General features: G+C 42.0%; 1 protein-coding gene across 2 annotated transcripts in view; it reads left to right on the forward strand.

The window, feature by feature from the left end:
* The first annotated feature begins 1,740 nt into the window (after positions 1-1,740).
* gnav1 (guanine nucleotide binding protein (G protein) alpha v1) overlaps positions 1,741-18,816 on the forward strand; it is a 41,723-nt gene continuing 24,647 nt past the window's right edge. The window contains exons 1-6 of one of the 2 annotated variants that reach the window (XM_049569059.1): positions 1,741-1,895; positions 1,967-2,220; positions 3,544-3,635; positions 14,646-14,738; positions 15,404-15,564; positions 18,517-18,645. In XM_049569059.1, the coding sequence (XP_049425016.1) occupies positions 2,091-2,220; positions 3,544-3,635; positions 14,646-14,738; positions 15,404-15,564; positions 18,517-18,645 (605 nt within the window). In that variant the 5' untranslated portion in view covers positions 1,741-1,895; positions 1,967-2,090. Of the gene's footprint in view, positions 2,221-3,543; positions 3,636-14,645; positions 14,739-15,403; positions 15,565-18,516; positions 18,646-18,816 lie in introns of both variants that reach the window. The other variant, XM_049569051.1, reaches the window with a different exon arrangement.

Here is an 18,816-nt window from a genome sequence, read left to right on the forward strand (position 1 = left end):
ACACCTCAAGGGAACGCCCTCAAATTTGGCACAAACATCCACTTGAACTCAACGAAGAACTGGTAAGATTTAAGTGGTTAAAGGTCAAAAGCCAAGGTCAGTGTGACCTCACATCCATCATCTCGTGAACATGATATCTCAGGAACTCCTGGAGGGAACGACCTCAAATTTGGCACAAATGTCCACTTGGACTCAACAATGAACTGTGGCCTCACGAAACACATTTTTGGCCATAACTCAACAATTTGTCTACTAGTTATGACAATGTTCAGCACAAATGTCTAACAGGATAAAACAATAAAGTTTTGACATTTAAAGTCCAAAAGGTCAAAGGTCAGCTTCACTTTGATGTCATAATGTTATACAAAACACTTATATACAGAAAAGCTAAACCTAATTTTGGGTGTTCACCTTGAAACTTTGCAGATTGTACGATTACCTGTGCTGCCAGATGTGTGATGCATCCATGTTTTAGAATTTGTAGCGTCTTTGCAGCAGCATCCATATTTGAAGCATTGTCTGCTGTCATGGCTACATGTGAGTCTGGATAGACATGGATGTAAACTGTAACTTGAATGCTTCACAGAGGCGTACAACCAGTGCCTTCATAAACTCCAGCTGGTACAGAATTCAGCCGCCCGTATCATTACCAGAACCTCCTCCATAGATCACTACACTGGCTTCCTGTTAAATATCACATCGATTTCAAGATTCTGCTTCTCACCTTTAAGGCCCTTCATAATCAAGCCCCTTCCTACCTGTCTGAACTCCTCCATATCCACACACCCTCCTGTACTCTAACATCCTCCTCTGCAATCCAACTCACATCACCATCTGCCCACTTGACCACTATGGGCTCTAGAGCCTTCAGCCGCTCTGCCCCTCCGCCTCTGGAACTCTCTCCCCCATGACATTTGCAATATTTACTCCCTTTCCACCTTCAAACCCCGTCTGAAAACACACCTTTTCAAGCTGCCATGTTCGGTCTGATTTAATGGAGACACACACATCGTGCTCTGATGATGATTTTTTACCTAATATTTATAATTAGGATTTTTGTCTAGATAGATTCTAGATAAAATTCATTCTTCTTCTTCTTCTTCTTCTTCTTCTTCTTCTTCTTCTTCTTATTAACCAGATGATGGTAATTCTAGTTTCTTGTTAAATATTTTCACCTCGTCAGACCCCTAAATATCCCGAGGAAATAAACATTCTTTGGTTAATTATCTCAAACATCAAGTGCACCACAGGTGATGAAACCTCTTCTCAGGATGGGGTGTGTGTGTGTGTGTGAACTGGCTTGATTGCTATCCTCCGAGTTATCACTCTCAGTATGAGGCTGTTGGTGACATCACACACAGTAAATGCTGTAACTTTGCACATCTGTAACCTGAGCCAGTCAAATCAGCCACAATAATTAAAAACACCTGTGTGGGAATGAAGTGGCTCTTATCAATAAAAGTGCATTATGTTTTATTACATAAATTAAGAATATGTTTTCTGTGTGTAATCAAAGTAACCCTTAACTACAGGTACACATACACTTTGCACCACCGCCCCTGCAGCATGAAGGTAGGTAGGCCACCAGTGATGCAGCGCACTCTGTTCTCCCAGCCTGCAGGTGAAACTGCGCAGTCAGCAGTTTTGTCTCGGCACGTCACTTCCAGAGGGAAGTCCAAAACTTTTCCATCTGTGCTGCAGGCTGCAGTGGGAGGAGGCACTTTTAGGATAATCTGGGCTCCGTGCCAAGGCGGTAGGGCAGATTTTTGAACCGCAGTGGCGCACAGTGACATAACAACTCGGTGTTTGCACGGCTGAGCACAGAAAAGTTACCACCCATTAAAATCCGCCACTGACAAGGAAAAGAAGACCTGGAGCGATGCGTAAAATCTGATGTAAGCCACAACTCCTGTGAGTTTAAAGGATATTTCGAACATGGCCTGAACTTTTTTTTCCCTCTCTCCAGAGTTTGCGGAGCAGCAGCAGAGCTCGGAGCATGCAGCTCACAGAAACTAACTCGGGTTGATTCCCAGTCTGGACTTTAGTTTTCCTCTCAGGCCGGGGGTCCGGGGAGGAGATGAGTGCTCAGGATGGGACTGTGCCTCGGTACCGAAGTTACAGAGGAGGAGAAGAAGGCGAGGATCCACAGTGCCAAGATAGACAGAGACCTGTACGAGTACGCCAAGCGGGAGATGAATGTGGTTAAAATCCTCCTACTAGGTGAGACTGCACATCCTGAACTCACCTGAAACTCACCTGGTAGATATCTGTGCTCATGTACCCTATATGAAGTGCTGAAAAAACCTGCAACTGCACATGAATCCTGAGCTGGATATTTTTTAGTGGATGACATTATGACTGGTCATTTTGCTTTGTAAAATAATCAGAGTCCTCAGGCTGGAAGCATCTACCATCAGTTTAGGTTGCCTCAGACTCTCATATCCACCATATGAGACACTATTAAACTTAAACCATTGCAAATTCAATGATAAACCTTTGCAGGTGAAAATGCAAAAGTTATTATGATTTATCTGTACCACTTTTTAAGTGGAGACACTGCAGGTGAAACAAAGCCTTTTTCTGCAATGGTTAATTATAAGTTTGTGGGCTATTTTGCATCCCTAACATGTCTTCTTTCAGACTAGTGGGCAGAAGACATCCAAAATTCACATTGAGGTGTTTAAGTTCAAATTAGTGTTCTGGAAATGTATGTAAAAAGCACATAGGGTTGGATTATGCCTTAATTGCACCTTTAAACAAAGAATATAAGAAAACTTGTCATACAAAAAACAGTTTTCTTAATTTAAGTAATCAATGGGGAGGTTTCGTGGTGATATCTATATGCTAATTTTTTACCCTAGTCAGCTGTAGAGTCTGATTTTTGGTTTTAAGAATGTGTGGGATTTTACAATACATATCTTTAACGGCCATTTTCTCAAAATTAGTTTTTTTCTCGTACTCTGGGTCAGAAATCTCCACTTCAGTAGCACTGAACTTTCCAGTGTTGTTTCTATTTATATCCTGAATGTTTTTACAGAGGGGTTTGTTCATATATCACCCATAGCCTGATGTGTGTGACATTTTATTCCTATAAAAATGGATTTTTCATGGCTGTTGACAGTGTTTTCAAAGTAGAGTGATAAAAAGAGATATCCAAAGTCCCCTCAGTAAAAACCTTTGACTCTAATTTGTCAACAAAATGCGACAAGAATTTGAACCTTGTTCAGATTTCTGTTTTGGCAATTAATGCAATCAGTGCATATTTAATTGGTTAATGCCTAGATGGATAGAACTTTATTCATCCCAGAAGGGAAATTCAACTGTCCAGTAGCTCATAAAAAGCAACGACACTTCCACTCATCAACAATAATACAGAGGTATTAAAATAAACATAAAATAAAGTAAGATAGATTGTAATGTAATCAACTAAGGAAGTTTAATGGTGACATCTATTAGTTTGAACTTTTACCTCATTCACATGTAGAGTCTCCCCTTTAAAGAGATCCAGTTAAACCATTACTAACAATAACCATCCCCCTCTAGGTGCAGCGGAGAGTGGTAAAAGCACTTTGGTCAAACAGATGAAGATCATCCACAGTAATGGATTCACCAAACAAGAGCTCATCAGCTTCAAGGTTAGAAACACACACACTTGATGAGACTGGCTCACCCTGCCTGATGTCTTTATCAGATAACAGTGTATTAGCATACAGTGGGTTTAGTGTCTTATCATGTTTCCAGAAGGAGAGAGCTGGATAACAAGCATGCTTACCTTAAATATTCTAATGGGAAGTAGCACAAGACTGATGAATGACTTAAACTGATCAATATGTCATTTGTTAAGGTTGTCATCATAGTTTGGTTTCACCTGACTCCTTCTCTGCTTCACTTAGGCCCCACTTTATGAGCAGCGGAGCACTGTCTAGTGCCTGTATAGGAGGTGTGAGGGACTTTATAATCATCACTGGAAAATGTGCCAACATAAGTGCCCATCGGGGGCCCCTTTCCCCCGATTTTTTTTTTGTGAGGATCCCAAACATTTGCTTGGTTTGCGCCTCTGGCTTCAGGCACAGCAACACAGTGAAATGAAATTGAAATATGTGGAGGCAATGATCAGAGATGTGATGGAGAACGAGGCGATGTTTGGTTCCTGTGCGGGACTGAGATTTCTCATGATACCCAGGGTCAGACCCAAGTTGGTATGCAGTGGTTTGGCTCGCATCTGCTCTTCCTTCTGTGTGTGTGAGCAACTGGAAGCCAAATTCCTCCAGTGTACTAGGGGTTGGGACGGGGTGGGGAGAATGGAAACGGTTCAACACACACACACAGACACCAGCTTCAGCCCATCAGCTTGTTTTTATTGAAGGGTTATCTTCTTCCATATCCCCCTTTTTTAACCTCTACCATATTTTTACTCTCCTCTTTTTCCCCTCCCTTTCCCCTTTACTGCTCCATATCTTATCCCTTTCTCCTCTGCCTGCCTCCTCCTTTCCGTTGTAATGAGCATGTGATGACAGCAGATACCTGCTCTATAATAACAGTGCTGTCACTGGAATAGACTGACATGGCAAACTACAGACATGAAGATGGTGGAGTTTAAACTCACCTACACACATTTCACACTCCTGTTAACTTATGAAACAGACTATAAAACTGAACTGAGTTAGATGTGGACAGATTGTTATTGTTTGCGTGTGGGACCATCATCTGTCCAAAACACTGTCAGGCCTTGTCAAAACTTTGGCAATTGCTCATTGGCCGGCATTATGCACTCACACACTCATTTGACATATGAAGGTCCCAGTTGTTTGCACAGGCAGCTGGGATGTTTGAATGCATTCCTAGATATTAAAGACGCCTTCAGCTCCCTCTCTCCTTCTGCTGCCTCTCATTTCTCATAACAGTCACCTTGTCTGCAGTTCACCCCTGTCAACACAAGCATCAGGCTTTCTGTTATTGGACTGTGCCGCAGAAAGAAAGATATGATAAAACCCCTGGACAGGCCAGTTTATACTAATATCAGTTTGAATAGAGCTGGATATCAAACCTCAACACTTATTTGGTAAGGAATGAAATGTGTATCAAGAACTGACAGGTACAAAAAGTTGGCAGTGATTGTTTTGTCAGTGGTTCCCACCTGGTGGGTTGCGGTCCAAAAGTAGGTTGCGGATCTATTCTGAAATGACCGCAAGTGACTTGCTAACGTATCAACTTTGTAAAAACACACTTTATTTTTAAGTACTTTGGATTTCTAGCAGAGCTTTTATTTTGAAGTGCCGGTTCCTGCTGTAGAGTGAGCTACTAACAGGCAGCTACTTGACAGAGACAGCAAACTAGCTGGAGACACAGCCAAACGCAAGTATGACACTTAATATTTTAAACTGTGTGCACTAGGGCTGGGCGATATGGCCTAAAAAGAAAATCTCCGATTTTTTCACAAAAAATCCGATTCACGATTTAAATCGATTTTTTTCCCCTCCTAGTTTAAAAAAAAAAAATTGCGGCCTGGTAGCACATACCTGGAGTCCAATACTTTCAGCATGTGAATAAACCCTGACTTTTCCATGGTAGCCTATATATGGGTACCATATCTCTTGCAATATACATGGCGACTGCATCTGTGATCGCTTTCCACCGGACCCCTTTCTTATCATACGGCAGTGTTTCCCCTACCATCATATTGGATCACAACAGAAGTCATTTAAGGTTACCTTTCCTATAGAACAGGTCTATACCTTGTCCTTTTATTAAACAAACTAAATAGCCTTATGTTACAGGCTGAGCTTGATTTAACGCAGACGAAGTCCCGTTGTTTATGTGTTGTTGCCACAACGAGCTAACACAAGCTAAAGGAGCTAATGGTCTTCAGAGGTCTACTACGGTTCGGTGGTCTGCCAGCTTGGCGTTGTCAACACTTATTTATCTTATTTACACAACGGCATGTCATTTCTGTCCCTACACGGTGCGTGTCTAAATTCCTCTGCTCTCTGTGTCACACACAGCAGAGTTCGGCCCTGATGCGCACACACACAGACACAGGTGAGCACACAAAAGCGCTGAAGAACTTGTTCCCTTTCTTGAGAACAAGTTCTTCCCCACTCACTGCCATGTTGTTTGTGTGTCAAGCGCGTGGGGGGTGGAGGGGGGGAGCGGCGATGGCAGATTTTAAAGAGAAACTCGATTTTCATTAAAACAAATCGGCCTAAACTACAAATTCGAAGTAATCGATAAAATCGATTTATCGCCCAGCCCTAGTGTGCACCTTGAACTAATGACTAAGTAGGAATCTGGACCGTGTGCCTGGACCAGTCGGGAACCACTGGTCTAATTTGTAATCACGTTAACTTTGTCTTTGAACAGACAATCCAGAATTTAAGTACAAATTTTGACTGTTTTAGACTGTATTTTATGTAGGTAAAGAACTCCGACTTGCTCTCACCTAATGTCTGTCACTAGCAGTCCAGCTCTACTGAAACTGGGACAGTTTGATCACCTGTGACAGGCTCATGGATAAACTAGCAAGATGTCAAAAGTGTCAAGCCTCTAGAAAAGTTTCAAAATTTTTGAAAATGACAGACACCAAAGGAAACTGATATGTCTCAAATCTACAACAAGCTTCACAAATGACCTGAGAAGTGTAGTAACAACTTAGCCGTCTTTCAAAGTATTTTTTTTTTTAGCTTTGCTAGTTATGGCTAACATGTGACCTGCATGCTAACAAAGTGGCTAACTGTCATAACTGTCATGTAACTTAAGGTGCATCAACTCATGTCCTTGTCTCTCATTTAATCCCCCAACCCCCGACGGAGCTTCACTCAATCACATACCCCATTTACGCCTTGCATGAACATGCGTTTTTTGTGATCGGATTGCTCTTGACCCCATGAAAGTACAGGTGTAAATACACTCGAAACACATTGAGGACAGATTGTTATCCCATCTGCCAAAACCAGTTCTGAAGGTGGTCAGGGATGCATTGTGACCACATCGAACTCAAGTGTAAATGCAAATACATCTCCAATCAACATACAACAACTCCGTGGGTGAAAATACGCAAGCAAGATGCGCCAGCTGGACACAGGAAGAAGGAAGACAAAGACAACAACACTCACCAGGTAGCGACTACCAAGAAAAAGAAACATGGATGCTAGCCGAGGATGCAGTCATGGTGAGACGAAGTGTCTGCTCGCCATTTGGTCCGACAAAAGTGTCCATACAATAACGGGCTTCACAGATGGCTAACGTGTTGTTATTGCGGCTCACAGGATATGACTTTGTAGTCTGCTGTTGAAAATGTTTGCAGAAGTAGAAGAAGAGGAGGATGTGACGTCAGCGGAACGGAGTGTGATTGGATAGCAATGGATCTGGATGTGGACACCAGAGACACATATTAATTCCAGGTATAAATGTTTGTGGTCAAGCGCTATCCGATTGCAGTCTGTTGCAAAAAAACGCATGTTGATGCCAGGAGTAAAGGGGGCCACAGATACTTCTCACTGAAGTGTTTGGTGTGTTCACCATATTAGTTCATCTTATTATTAGTGTGCATTAATCCTGAGAGGGACATGAATATATGTACCAGATTTCACAACCATCCATTCAAAAGTTGTCGAGACATTCACTAAAAAAAGAAAATGGCTGAAAGCATGACTACAAGTTTTAAATGACAGGGTTCCAGTGGATCCTTAAAAACTCTTAAAAGGCATTCAAGTAATTAATCTAAAATAAGGCCTTGATTCGTATTAAAATGTCTTAAATCAATATTTCAAAAGTCTTAAAAATGCTCAGACATGGGAAGTATGATTGCAGGTAGAATAATTGGTGATGCTTTTTTTTTCCATAAACATCATTCAGATCAGGAAAAAGGGAACCAACAAAACACACATATATTTGCCACATCCAATCAAACGATAAATGAACAAGCTTTATTCAAGGCAAACCAAGAGGATACTTTTATGATAATATATTTATATATGTTCATTGTTTTTCATGTGTTCCACTCTAAAAAGTTTAATTTTTTTAGCATTCAAATCATTCGAATCATTTGAATTTTTAATTTGACCAAAAATGGCATATTTCTGTTACAGCATTTGGGCAAAATTGGTCCTAACCCAAAGTAACTGGTGTCAGTTCATGTTTTTTTCTTTCAATTTCAGTTATTGTAAAATTGGTCTCAAATTTCATTCTGAGTGGCATTTTAAAAAATCTTAATGAGTCTTAAATCTAACTTCTCTAAAGCTGTAGGAACCCTGAAATTATAGCCAGCCACAAGTTTGAGTTATTACTCATTTTAGTTGTTCAGAAAGCTGCTTAAGAAGCACCAGTAACCAAGTACAAAATCTATGCATAACAGCCTTCAGAACCTGCCTGCGTTGCATTTGCACAACTATGTAATCAGTACACAGAGGTATTTTGCATTTGCATGAATACTAACATGCATCAACACGTGTTTTGGTAGCAGTAGTCAAATCTTTTTTGTTGTCCCTGCTGTCAGTTGGATTCTCCTTTGTTCTCAGGTGACGCCCTTACTTTGGAAAAATGACACCAACCCACAAACTTTACCCTGCATGACCATCCCAGCCTCCCACAGTAAACAGACAGACACACCCTCCGCTGCACACACACTCACATTTATATGAGCTCATCGTTCTTTATCAGGCCTGTGTGCATGTTGTTCCACATTATCTGTGGCGCCCTACCCGCTATCTATCTGCAACGAGCGTCTGTGTGTCCACCAGTAGTACACATCTGGACCGTGCTGTGCACTGGACAGGTTATCCCCGCTCTCGCATATTTCCCCCCAAGACAGAGCAAGAAAACCCCATCTCTTTATTTGTCTGTCTGGTCTTTTTGTGGCCCTGCCAGCCAGGTTTGTATTGCATTAGGAGCATGACAGAGCAGCCTGTTGGAGAGGAGCGAGGGGAGGAAAGGTAGGAGGTAGGAAGGGGGCTCCTCTTTGTCTCATCCCTCCTTTATTTGCAGCCTGAGGCCGTGGTGTTGTTTTTACTCTGGATAGGCTGAGTTTTTCCTTTATTCTCTTCCAGCACACACAACTCTGTGTCAACGAAAGTGACGCTTTGTGTGTGTGTGTGTGTGTGTGTGTGTGTGTGTGTGTGTGTGTGCACATGTTGATATGGCAATGGATAACATATCTGAGCAGAATTTGTATTTTTCAGTCTCTTTGTTGATTCAGGTGTTTGCATCAAGGTCAAGTTTCTTAAAAAATGCGATGAAGCTTTCTCACTTGGAACAGCTGTGAGGCTCTGCTTATGAAATCAACAGAGCCTAAAACCTGCAAACACACACACACACATGCACGCGCACACACACACACACACACACACACACACACACATACTTAGTTCTACATTGTTAGCAGAACTATCTGTGGTTAATGATTAAATATCAGGCCACCACCAGTTCAGCTACATTCTTCGTTGTTGTGTTTTTGTAGCAATAGCTCCGACACGAGACAACTGCTAACGGCTGTTAGTTTTCTGCGTTCAGGGAGCCGATCCAAACAGCAAGCTGGACAAGAACAATAGTTCAGTGTATGTGGATGGATTTAGAGATTACACTGTTGTAATGGGAGTTGTAATGTCTCCACAGTGTACCATAAAGTTCCCATAATGCTTTAAACTGTGGCGGAGGTAGGAGCATTAATAGCCAGCAGGAAATGTGTGAGGGATATCTGTCTGTTGGACTTCCTTGAAAAGTGATGAACACACACACACACACGCACACAGAGGCGAAAACACAGTGTCTGTTTACCCTATACTTTTCCAGAGAGGTGACGTATAAATGATGGTGGATTCAAATTACCATGCGACACACCTGTGGCCCCAGGCTCTTTGTGTGTGTGTGTGTGTGTGTGTGTGTGTGTGTGTGTGTGTGTGTGTGTGTGTGTGTGTGTGTGTAGGCATGCATTGGTGAGTGAAAATAAAAGAATGGCACAGTGTTTATCTATTAGGTGCGTTTAGTTGTCACAGCCAGTACAAGCTGATTGGTCAGCTTCCTGCACACATGGTTTGTCACTTAGAGAAACAAAAACTCTGTCCACGCACACAAAGTGTCTGATGTTAAGGGGGTTTATCCATGGCCTCCCACCTTCACTGTCAACACAGAACTAAAGTAAGCGTTGAGTCAGAGAGGGAGGAACTTGGAAACAATTGATGAGCAGGACAAAGGTGGAGGGAGGTTAGGAAGGAAGGAAGGAAGAATGAACCAACTGAAGGGAGAGATGGGCACAACAACTGGATCAGTGACACGAGGGGCAGTAATTTGATTTGTTGTAAGTGGACAGATTAGCAATGACACCTCTGTAATGAAAAGCTGTTTAAATCCAGTAAATGCTTACAAAGCTCCAGTTTTGCTGAGTTTGTTAAAAGATATTCATTCAACTCAAGGGTAAATTTTAGGGTTATGTAAGTGTATTTGTTGTGTAATACTTGGTTTGCATTACATGTATTTTAAATGTGTCCCGTGGAGTTTTCTCCTGAACAAAGAAACGTTCAGTTTACAATAAATGTTTCTTACCAAAATGCATTGTGTGCTTCCCTGAAATCTTACATGTCGAGTGTATTTCCTTATTTATGGAACATTTAAATCCTGTATGGTTTACATCCATGTTTTCTTGGCAGCAGTCTTCTTCCTCACTACCTTTATTGGCGCATTGCTGTGTTTGTTGGCCCATAACTGCAACTGTCGATCACAGAATATACATTTTGCTGTACTCGTGCATGTGAACTTGGGACCCACTCACAAAAAATGCAGTCTCCTCAGCATTATTAATGGTTAAAACTCCACAGGGTAACTTTAAAATTACTTGAGTTTTTTAGGCTGGAATTTGTTAGTTCAGTACAAGCCCTTTCAAAGCAGACTCAAGTGTGGGTCAGATTACTCTGTGCTGTGAACTGCCTCAAGAATGGATACAGAAAGATTCAGAGAGGCACCCAAAATGACTAACTGAATTCTGTTCAGTCAATGACACATCTTGAAATAACACCGTATTAACAGTGCATGTTGGAGACCAGTTAATTGTTATTTATGTGTTGACAGGTGTACTTTTCAGCAGCGTGGCTCTATAGAGGGCATTAGCCTTGTTCCAGATGAGCCAGGTCTGAGTAGAATTGATCACCCCTGATTGCCGCACAATGAATGCTGGTTAGATTTGTGTCTGACTTCATCCAGACCTGTTCTGGTGTCATGGACATGTGGGCAATGATAATCTCACAAGATTGAGGCGGCCGCAGTTTTTAGAGCCAGACGCTGCAGTTGCTCTCCATCGATGGCATGATGCCTGGCTCTCATCTGATCTTACAGCTGATTGGTTTAGATGTTGACTTAATAATATGTTGTTTTATATAAACTTTTCATTTTAGTGGAATTGAAGAGGTTTTGATTTTATTTGTGTGAAGGTTTATTCTGTTAACAGAATAGGCTATATGTTATAGGTCATAAACTATACATAATCTATTGTATGTTAACATTGGACTGTTTTAATTATTGAAGTATTTAGCAACATAAAGACTTCTGATTAGAGGGGTAGTGGGGATCCTTAAAAATGACATCTGTACAGATGTCGAGCCCGCAGTATATCTGACTGATCTTTAATGAATGCTGTTGTCTTGTTACTTTTTCCTCTGTGTTTGACGATAAGGCTCATGTTTTCAAAGTATTTATGTAGTTTGAGGGGGGCAGGTTGGCTCAGGTGGTTTATACACAACAGCAAACTGATGTGATCCTGGTTTACATGAGAATTCATCTAAAATGGATGTTAAGCCATGAACAGAAATTACAGATCACCTGTAAAGAATTTTAACAGGCTACTCTGTCATAACTAAAACAATTGGAGGCTGCAGGGGTGCCCAGAAGCTCAGCTGGTAGAGCAGGCATCCCATGCACAGGGGCTATGTCCTTGCCGCAGCGGCCATGGGTTAAATTCCAAGTCTAGTCACCGAAAGCAGCATTAAAAAAATTATTTTTGCAAGTAAGACAGCGTGGTGGAGTCTTTCCTACAAGTTTTATTCTTCTTGTCCCCTTTTTCTTCCCATTTCACACTCATCCTGTCCAATCTAATAAAGGCAAAACACACATAAATAATCTCTATAAAAACACACAATTGGAAGCTGCAGACAAACTGATATATGGGTCTGATAACATTTTAATAAATCAGAATCACATCTAACAGGATGTGAGTGTTTTTGTGACTTCCTGTACAGACTGAAGGAAACTGACATGACTGGCTTTTTGTCATCATCCCCTGATGCTGCCTCCTGATCTCGTCCACTTTCCAGGCGAGACGCAGTTCATCTCAAATGAGCCTGATGTTGGTTCCCATCATCCTCAGCTGTGCTTTATGTTCAGTGCTAATTAACTAACACACCAAACTAAGAAGATGATAAACATTACAGCTGCCATTCTTCAGACTGTTAGCATTGTCATTGTGAGCATGTTGGCATGCTGATGTTAGCATTTAGCTCAAAGCACTGGTGCGTCTAAGTACAGCCTTTTAGAGCCTTTAAGAGTTCTTTGATTCAGTAGTATCTTACTTCTACTCATGCAGTTCACTAAGCCACCTTACCATAGCAAAGCCCACTTCATAAACACTTAGAGTAGCCAGAGTTTTTCAGATCAGTTGAGGATTTGTTGAGTCACATATGTACTTCTCAAACTTCAAGACTGCCATCACCTATAAGTCACCATCTGCCTAGTTTGTTGAGATATTAATGGTCATAAAGCATAGAAACTGCACCATGAACATGTTCATAGGGCTATGAAAAGTGCTATTATGATGAAACAAATGTAGTGTTGTATTAAATTGTATACCTGAGCAGATGACAGTGATGATGAGGGAGACAAATTCACAGAGCAGCTTATTTCTGACACAAATCAATGCAGCGCTGTCAGCCAAGGTTCACCTCAAAGAGACTAATTTGTCCCTAATGTGGTGGTGTCAGCAGCCCTCAGCCCGGCTCTCCTTGTGAGATGAAGCCCTGTCACCTCACTGACTTATCTCACCTCGCACATTTCACTGGGAGAGCAACACATCTCAATCTGGACGCTGAAACACACGAAGAGAAGAGCGACCAGACCGTGATCGAATCGTGATGGAATGTGACGCTTATCTTTAGCTGGCAGGAAAGTGACTATAACACACACACTTTCCAACTCTCTGCAGGAGTCACTCTGCTCAGTCCCTTAAGTCTCAAGGTTTCCAACCACTAAAACAAAAATATGAGTTAATTTATGTGAGTTACATGGCACTTTAACTCTCCTGCGCTCTCAGTAGGACTTGATGGCTGATCCATGGGGTGTGATAGATGCAAAACAAACACACACACTATTCCCCACACATACGCATTTATATGCACAATTTGAAGTGCAGCAGTGAAGGAGTGCACAAGCAGAACTTTGTGTTGGTGGTGTGTTCAAGGCCAGCCTGGTTAAATTGGATTATTAACAGTTGAATCATCAGTTTCTCATTTGGCTGATTTTCCTTTTTCAAAATTCACCTTGTGTTAATGCCCACATTACAACAACCATAAACATCGATATCAGCTGTAGAGACAACCGCCTTCTCTCCAATATAATGGAACTAGATGGCACTCAGCTTGTGAAGCTCGAAGCACAAAAAAAAAACATTTGAAAAACTCAACAGCCACGTTTCTCATGACCCAGTTACTCAAGAAAATCCACAGACCTTGTTGTGAGCAGTTTCATGTAGGAACTATTTTCTCTCTACCAAACTACACCCGCCAGCCATGTCACTGAGCACATGGAAGCGTGCATCATGGATGAGAGGCTTGAGCTTGTGACAGTGTGAGATGTAAACATCAATGCCGTCCTCCTCTGCTGAGCTGTAATGTTAGCTAGCTCAGTGGTGTTGGTGAGCTTACAGTAGATGAACGCCTCCTTCTTTGTGGTGGTACAGTTGGAGGGTGTTTTTCATTAGAAAGAAAATAGTTCCTACATGAAACTGCTCACAACAAGGTCTGTGGATTATCTTGAGTAACCAGGTCATGACTTCTGGAAAGAGACATTGCTGCTCAGTTTTTCAAATGTATATTTTTTGGCACCACAAGCTGAGTGCCATCTAGTTCCATTACATTTGAGAGACGTAGACGTTTCTACAGCCGTTATCTCCAACACTCTGCAACACACACCAAAACAATCTAGACTGAGCCAGGCCAGCTGTTTCCTCTGGTTCCACTCTTTAGGCTAAGCTAAGCTAACTGGCTGCTGGCTATCGCTTCCTAATTGAGATGCAGACATGAACAGTATCAATTTTCTCATCTCACTCGCTACAAAAAGTGAATAAGCATACTTTAAAATTTTTTTAACTATTTCTGTAAGTTTAAACTCGTGTGCTTGTATTAGGCAGGAAAAGGCAATCAACTGGAAAACCCACACTGTACTCTGGGGGGAAATGTAATCATTAGACAAACTGAAGTAAAGATAACAACACCCAGCGCTGTTAGGAAGTGTGATCTTTCTGTGAATCAAGGTAAAAATGAATATAGAAAAACACTGCACAGTTTTTTTGTGTGTGTGTGATGCGGCAAACAAGGCTTTTCTCTAAATTTTTGTTTTCTCCCGTTGCCTGGCGATTCATGAAGTTAACCTATGACCCTCATCTTTGGCAGCCTGCGGTGCTGGATAACCTCCTGACCTCCATGAAGTTTGTCCTCCACGGCATGGGCGTCCTCCGAATCAACCTGGCTAACAGCAGGAACAAGGTAGTCTGTCTGCATGTCTCTGTGTCATAGTCTCTGTCTGCACGTCTGGCACTTTTTATTTTTGTGTTTTTTTTTTTATTTTCATCAGATTTTTACCCCTGATCTGTCTGTCTCATCCCAATCTTTCTCTTTTTCTTTGTCTCACTGCTCCTCTGTGGTTCAAATTTATCCAAGTGTTATGCTGCTGGTTTCCCTGCACTACACTAAGATGTCCACTAGAGAGCAGCATCTCAGCACTGCAGCCACAGCGGCTGCATCTGCCACCACACACACACACACACACACATACAGTAACATTTTGTTTGCATGACAGAGCGCAGAAAGTTAGAGCGGGTGGGTGGTTTGATTGTGAGGTTCAATTTGATTTGAACTTTATTGTCAAAGTTTTCAGAGCTCATACACAATCCACCCACTCAGTGCGTGTTTTCCGAGAGATGATGGCCAAAGTATTTCCTCTATTAAATGTCACCAGGGCGTGTATGAGTGTGTGTGTTTGTGTGTATATCCATACATTTGTGCATCCGTAATAATTACTTTGTCTGGGGAACAGAGACAGACTCCTAAACTTTTCTGTCATTTAGACTCACATCCTTTTTTCCATCTGGCCTCTGCTCCTCCCTGACCACCCGTCCATCCATCCAAATATCTGTCTCCATCTCTTGCAGGTCCACGCCCATTCTGTCCTGTCGTGTGGGCGGTGTTTTGACGAAGATCAGGTGCTGTTTCCTTTCCTAAGCCACGCCCTGTCCTGTCTGCTGGCTGACCAGGGGGTGAGGGCGGCGGCGGCCCGGGGATACGAATACGAGCTCAATGACTCGGCACTGTAGTGAGTACTCTGTAGACACACTCACACTGTGCTGGAGATGCAGGGGTCTAATTAGCTGGACTTAGCAGCCGATGCTTGGCCATGTGCTCGCTGTCACTGGGAATCAGGGTCTGCAGGGTGGAAAGGAAAGAGGGAGGGATACAAACCTGTGTAAAATGTAATTACATGTACTGCCACGGCTATTATATACATCCATATGACATCTTTGAAATACTGTAATAAAATAATAATGTATTGGTTTTGGCTGTGTGCATTCAAGAGCAAAGCAACGACACAAAAATGCTCAAAGTTTAAAGTATAAATAATATGATTACAGAGAATGTTTAAAAATGTGCATATAGAAGAAAAAGTCAAACGTGCAGGTGCAGTAATGAAAGTAAAGAAGTGAGGCTGGAGATGAAAATGAGAAACGAGTGTAGAGGGGATGGCGTGTGTGATGCAGAAGTAAGACAGAGCTGGGACCCACCAGGAGGCCGTCTGTTCTCATTCTCCACCCCAGTGAGAGGCCTCGGCTCTGGGGTTATCTACACCGACAGGCCCCACTGAGAACCACCGTACATCACCATCACCCTCCGCTCTTCTCAGGCACACACACACACACACACACACACACACACACACACACATGTTCATACTTCTATACCTGTGAGGACCCTTATTGACATAATGCATATCCAGATCCTTACCTTAACATTAAAGTGAAATTTCTGTTTAGTACAACTTGGATGTTTTTTTTTTTGTAGTAATGCTTTATCAGTAATAAAAAGGCGGAATAGAACAAACCCTCTCGTTGGTCAAACTTTTTTCTAAGTAGTATAAGTAGTGTATAAGAAGTGCACATAGCCATTTTGACGCCTTGAGAATGGCATTTTGGCTGTCACTATCTTGTTATTTTTTTAGCCAGAAGTGACCGTAACTGATGGATGAGAAGGTGGAACTGTCGTGCATATGCATCCTTATGCCCTTTATACAGTCTGTGCCTGCACCTCTGTCCTGATTGACAGGTCACTGTGGTAGCAACTTGTCAATCACAAGGTAACAACACCCTTACGTCTCCCCTTCTTTATCGTCCGTTTTACTATAAATGGGACCATAATTTACAAAATGAGCATCATTCTGTACTGAAGAAGACTTGAAACAAGTGAAAGACACCTCTGCATTGGCTTCACTTTTCAGACCTGGAGGCTACGTCCACTTCTCTTGTACAGTTTGTGGTACCCAGTATCTCTGTGTAATATGGGTTGATTTCAGACATTTGGGGTGCACTCAGTTTTGTGTTTTCTTTCCACCAAAATAAAGGGATAAAGATAATCTGGCTAAACTGGAGCTTCTCTACAACCTGTCAATCACCTGACCATGTGTGTTTCTTGGCCCATCAAGCTCTTTTGTTGTGATATTATCGTCTTCTCCAGTCTTAGCATGTCCTTGGAGTATAATTTTAATATAACTCGATTAAAAAAAGAGGCAAAAATAGAAATATAAGACTGATGTCGTAGTAAACTAGAATTTTCCTTTAAACTGAACCTAACTAACTTTAAAGCTAGTTTCTGATTTTTTTTGGCCACTTGGAGAAAATTGAAACAACTGTGAACACAACATTCACATATCAGTGATCACAGAACCTTATTGAGATCCAGCAGTTACGGAGTAGCATGATCATTCAATTGGAGTTGTGTCTCTGACCACCTGATGAGTGTAGGTTCACTATTTACTCCCTTTTAGCTCAGTTTTTGGTCTTCACCAACTCCTGAGGAGAAAACTGTCTCTTAAATTGCTAAATGCTCCACTCTGATCACAGGCTGTTCTCATTCACTCGCAGTACTTCTACACCTACGAACAGTAGTGCACTATAATTTGTATACAAAAAAACAAACACAGGACTTTGACCCAGGGCACCAGGGTTTGTGTCCCAAGTGAAGCCAAAAGTTAATTTTGAGTTATTTTAAGTAAAGCCATGTTATGATGCCCAACCATGATACTTTACCTAAACCCTAATGTGTAGGGGCACTAAGTCAATGAGCAAACCATCATAGGAACTGTTGAGGATTAGTTGATGTTCAAGAGCAAGAAAGTTTGTCTGCCATTTGCTGCTGAGCAGATAGTGTACAGTGGGTTTATGGAGCTTTTTTTTTTTTTTTTTTTTTTTTACTGAAAACAGCTGCCTGCTGAGGCTGAAAAATCATGCTATTAAAGCGCTGAGAGTGAGCCAAAACCTTAAAATTGCAGCCAGACTGTTAAAGAATGAGCTGAAACTCACTATAAAGCTGTAAATAAATCCAAGAGCAGCAGCAAATTCAGGTGATAATTCTCTGTGATAAAATGTATTTAATACTTGAGGGTAGGTAATAATGTACTTAAAATTTAAAAAATCCTTTCTCTAAAACTCAGAATGGTCCTCACAAAGACAGAAGGACACTGGCATGTAGTCTGCGCTGTGCAGCATCCGGCAGGCAGTATGTTTTTTTTAAGCAGCAGGATGTGTATCGCTGTCCAAGAAACTGATTCAGGATGACTAGTTGAGAATGTCACAGTCAGCTCAGGTAGGTGGAGACGTGTGTGTGTGTGTGTGTAAAAAGATCACATCTGACTGAGCACACACACATGATACAGTTGATTACACTAGCTGTGTTAATAGCTAATCTGTGTGTGAAAGCTTAGCCTCAGTGTGTTATTATGGTAAACCACAGTGTGAATATTCATCACGATGAGCCGCTGCGCCCCCTGGGGCTCCAGCCTTATCACTGCACACCCTCCCCGCCACCTGGCAGCTGATGGCCTCGACACGCACGCGCACAATGTGCAAGTCTACACACCAGCAACTGATACCTGACTTTATTCTCTTTTGATCTCAGGTTTGTCTGCAGGTTATTAAATTTTATTTCCCCTCTCTCTCTTTCTTTTCACCCTCATGTCTCCTCTGTCTTTCACCCCTCTCTCCTCCTTGATTTGTAGCTTCTTTGAGAACATGACCCGCATCACGTCTCCAGATTACGTGCCTACAGAGACAGACGTTCTGCGAGTACGACTGAGGACGACGGGCGTGATAGAGACCCAGTTCAAAGTCAGCCATCTCATTTTCAGGTAGACGCCTTTCACTCTTTACCAAGACTTATTACCGCAGAATAACGATGTTTAGAACCGTAGACTCAGTCAGAGCTGCTGCAGGTGACTTCTCCAGAGGCGCCTGTCGCACCAACTTCCTTCACTTCTTTAGCTGTGACACTTTTATCTCTGTCTACAGCCATATGTGAT

Source organism: Epinephelus fuscoguttatus, linkage group LG3 (assembly GCF_011397635.1).
Source record: "Epinephelus fuscoguttatus linkage group LG3, E.fuscoguttatus.final_Chr_v1".
Classification (NCBI taxonomy): Eukaryota; Metazoa; Chordata; class Actinopteri; order Perciformes; family Serranidae; genus Epinephelus; species Epinephelus fuscoguttatus.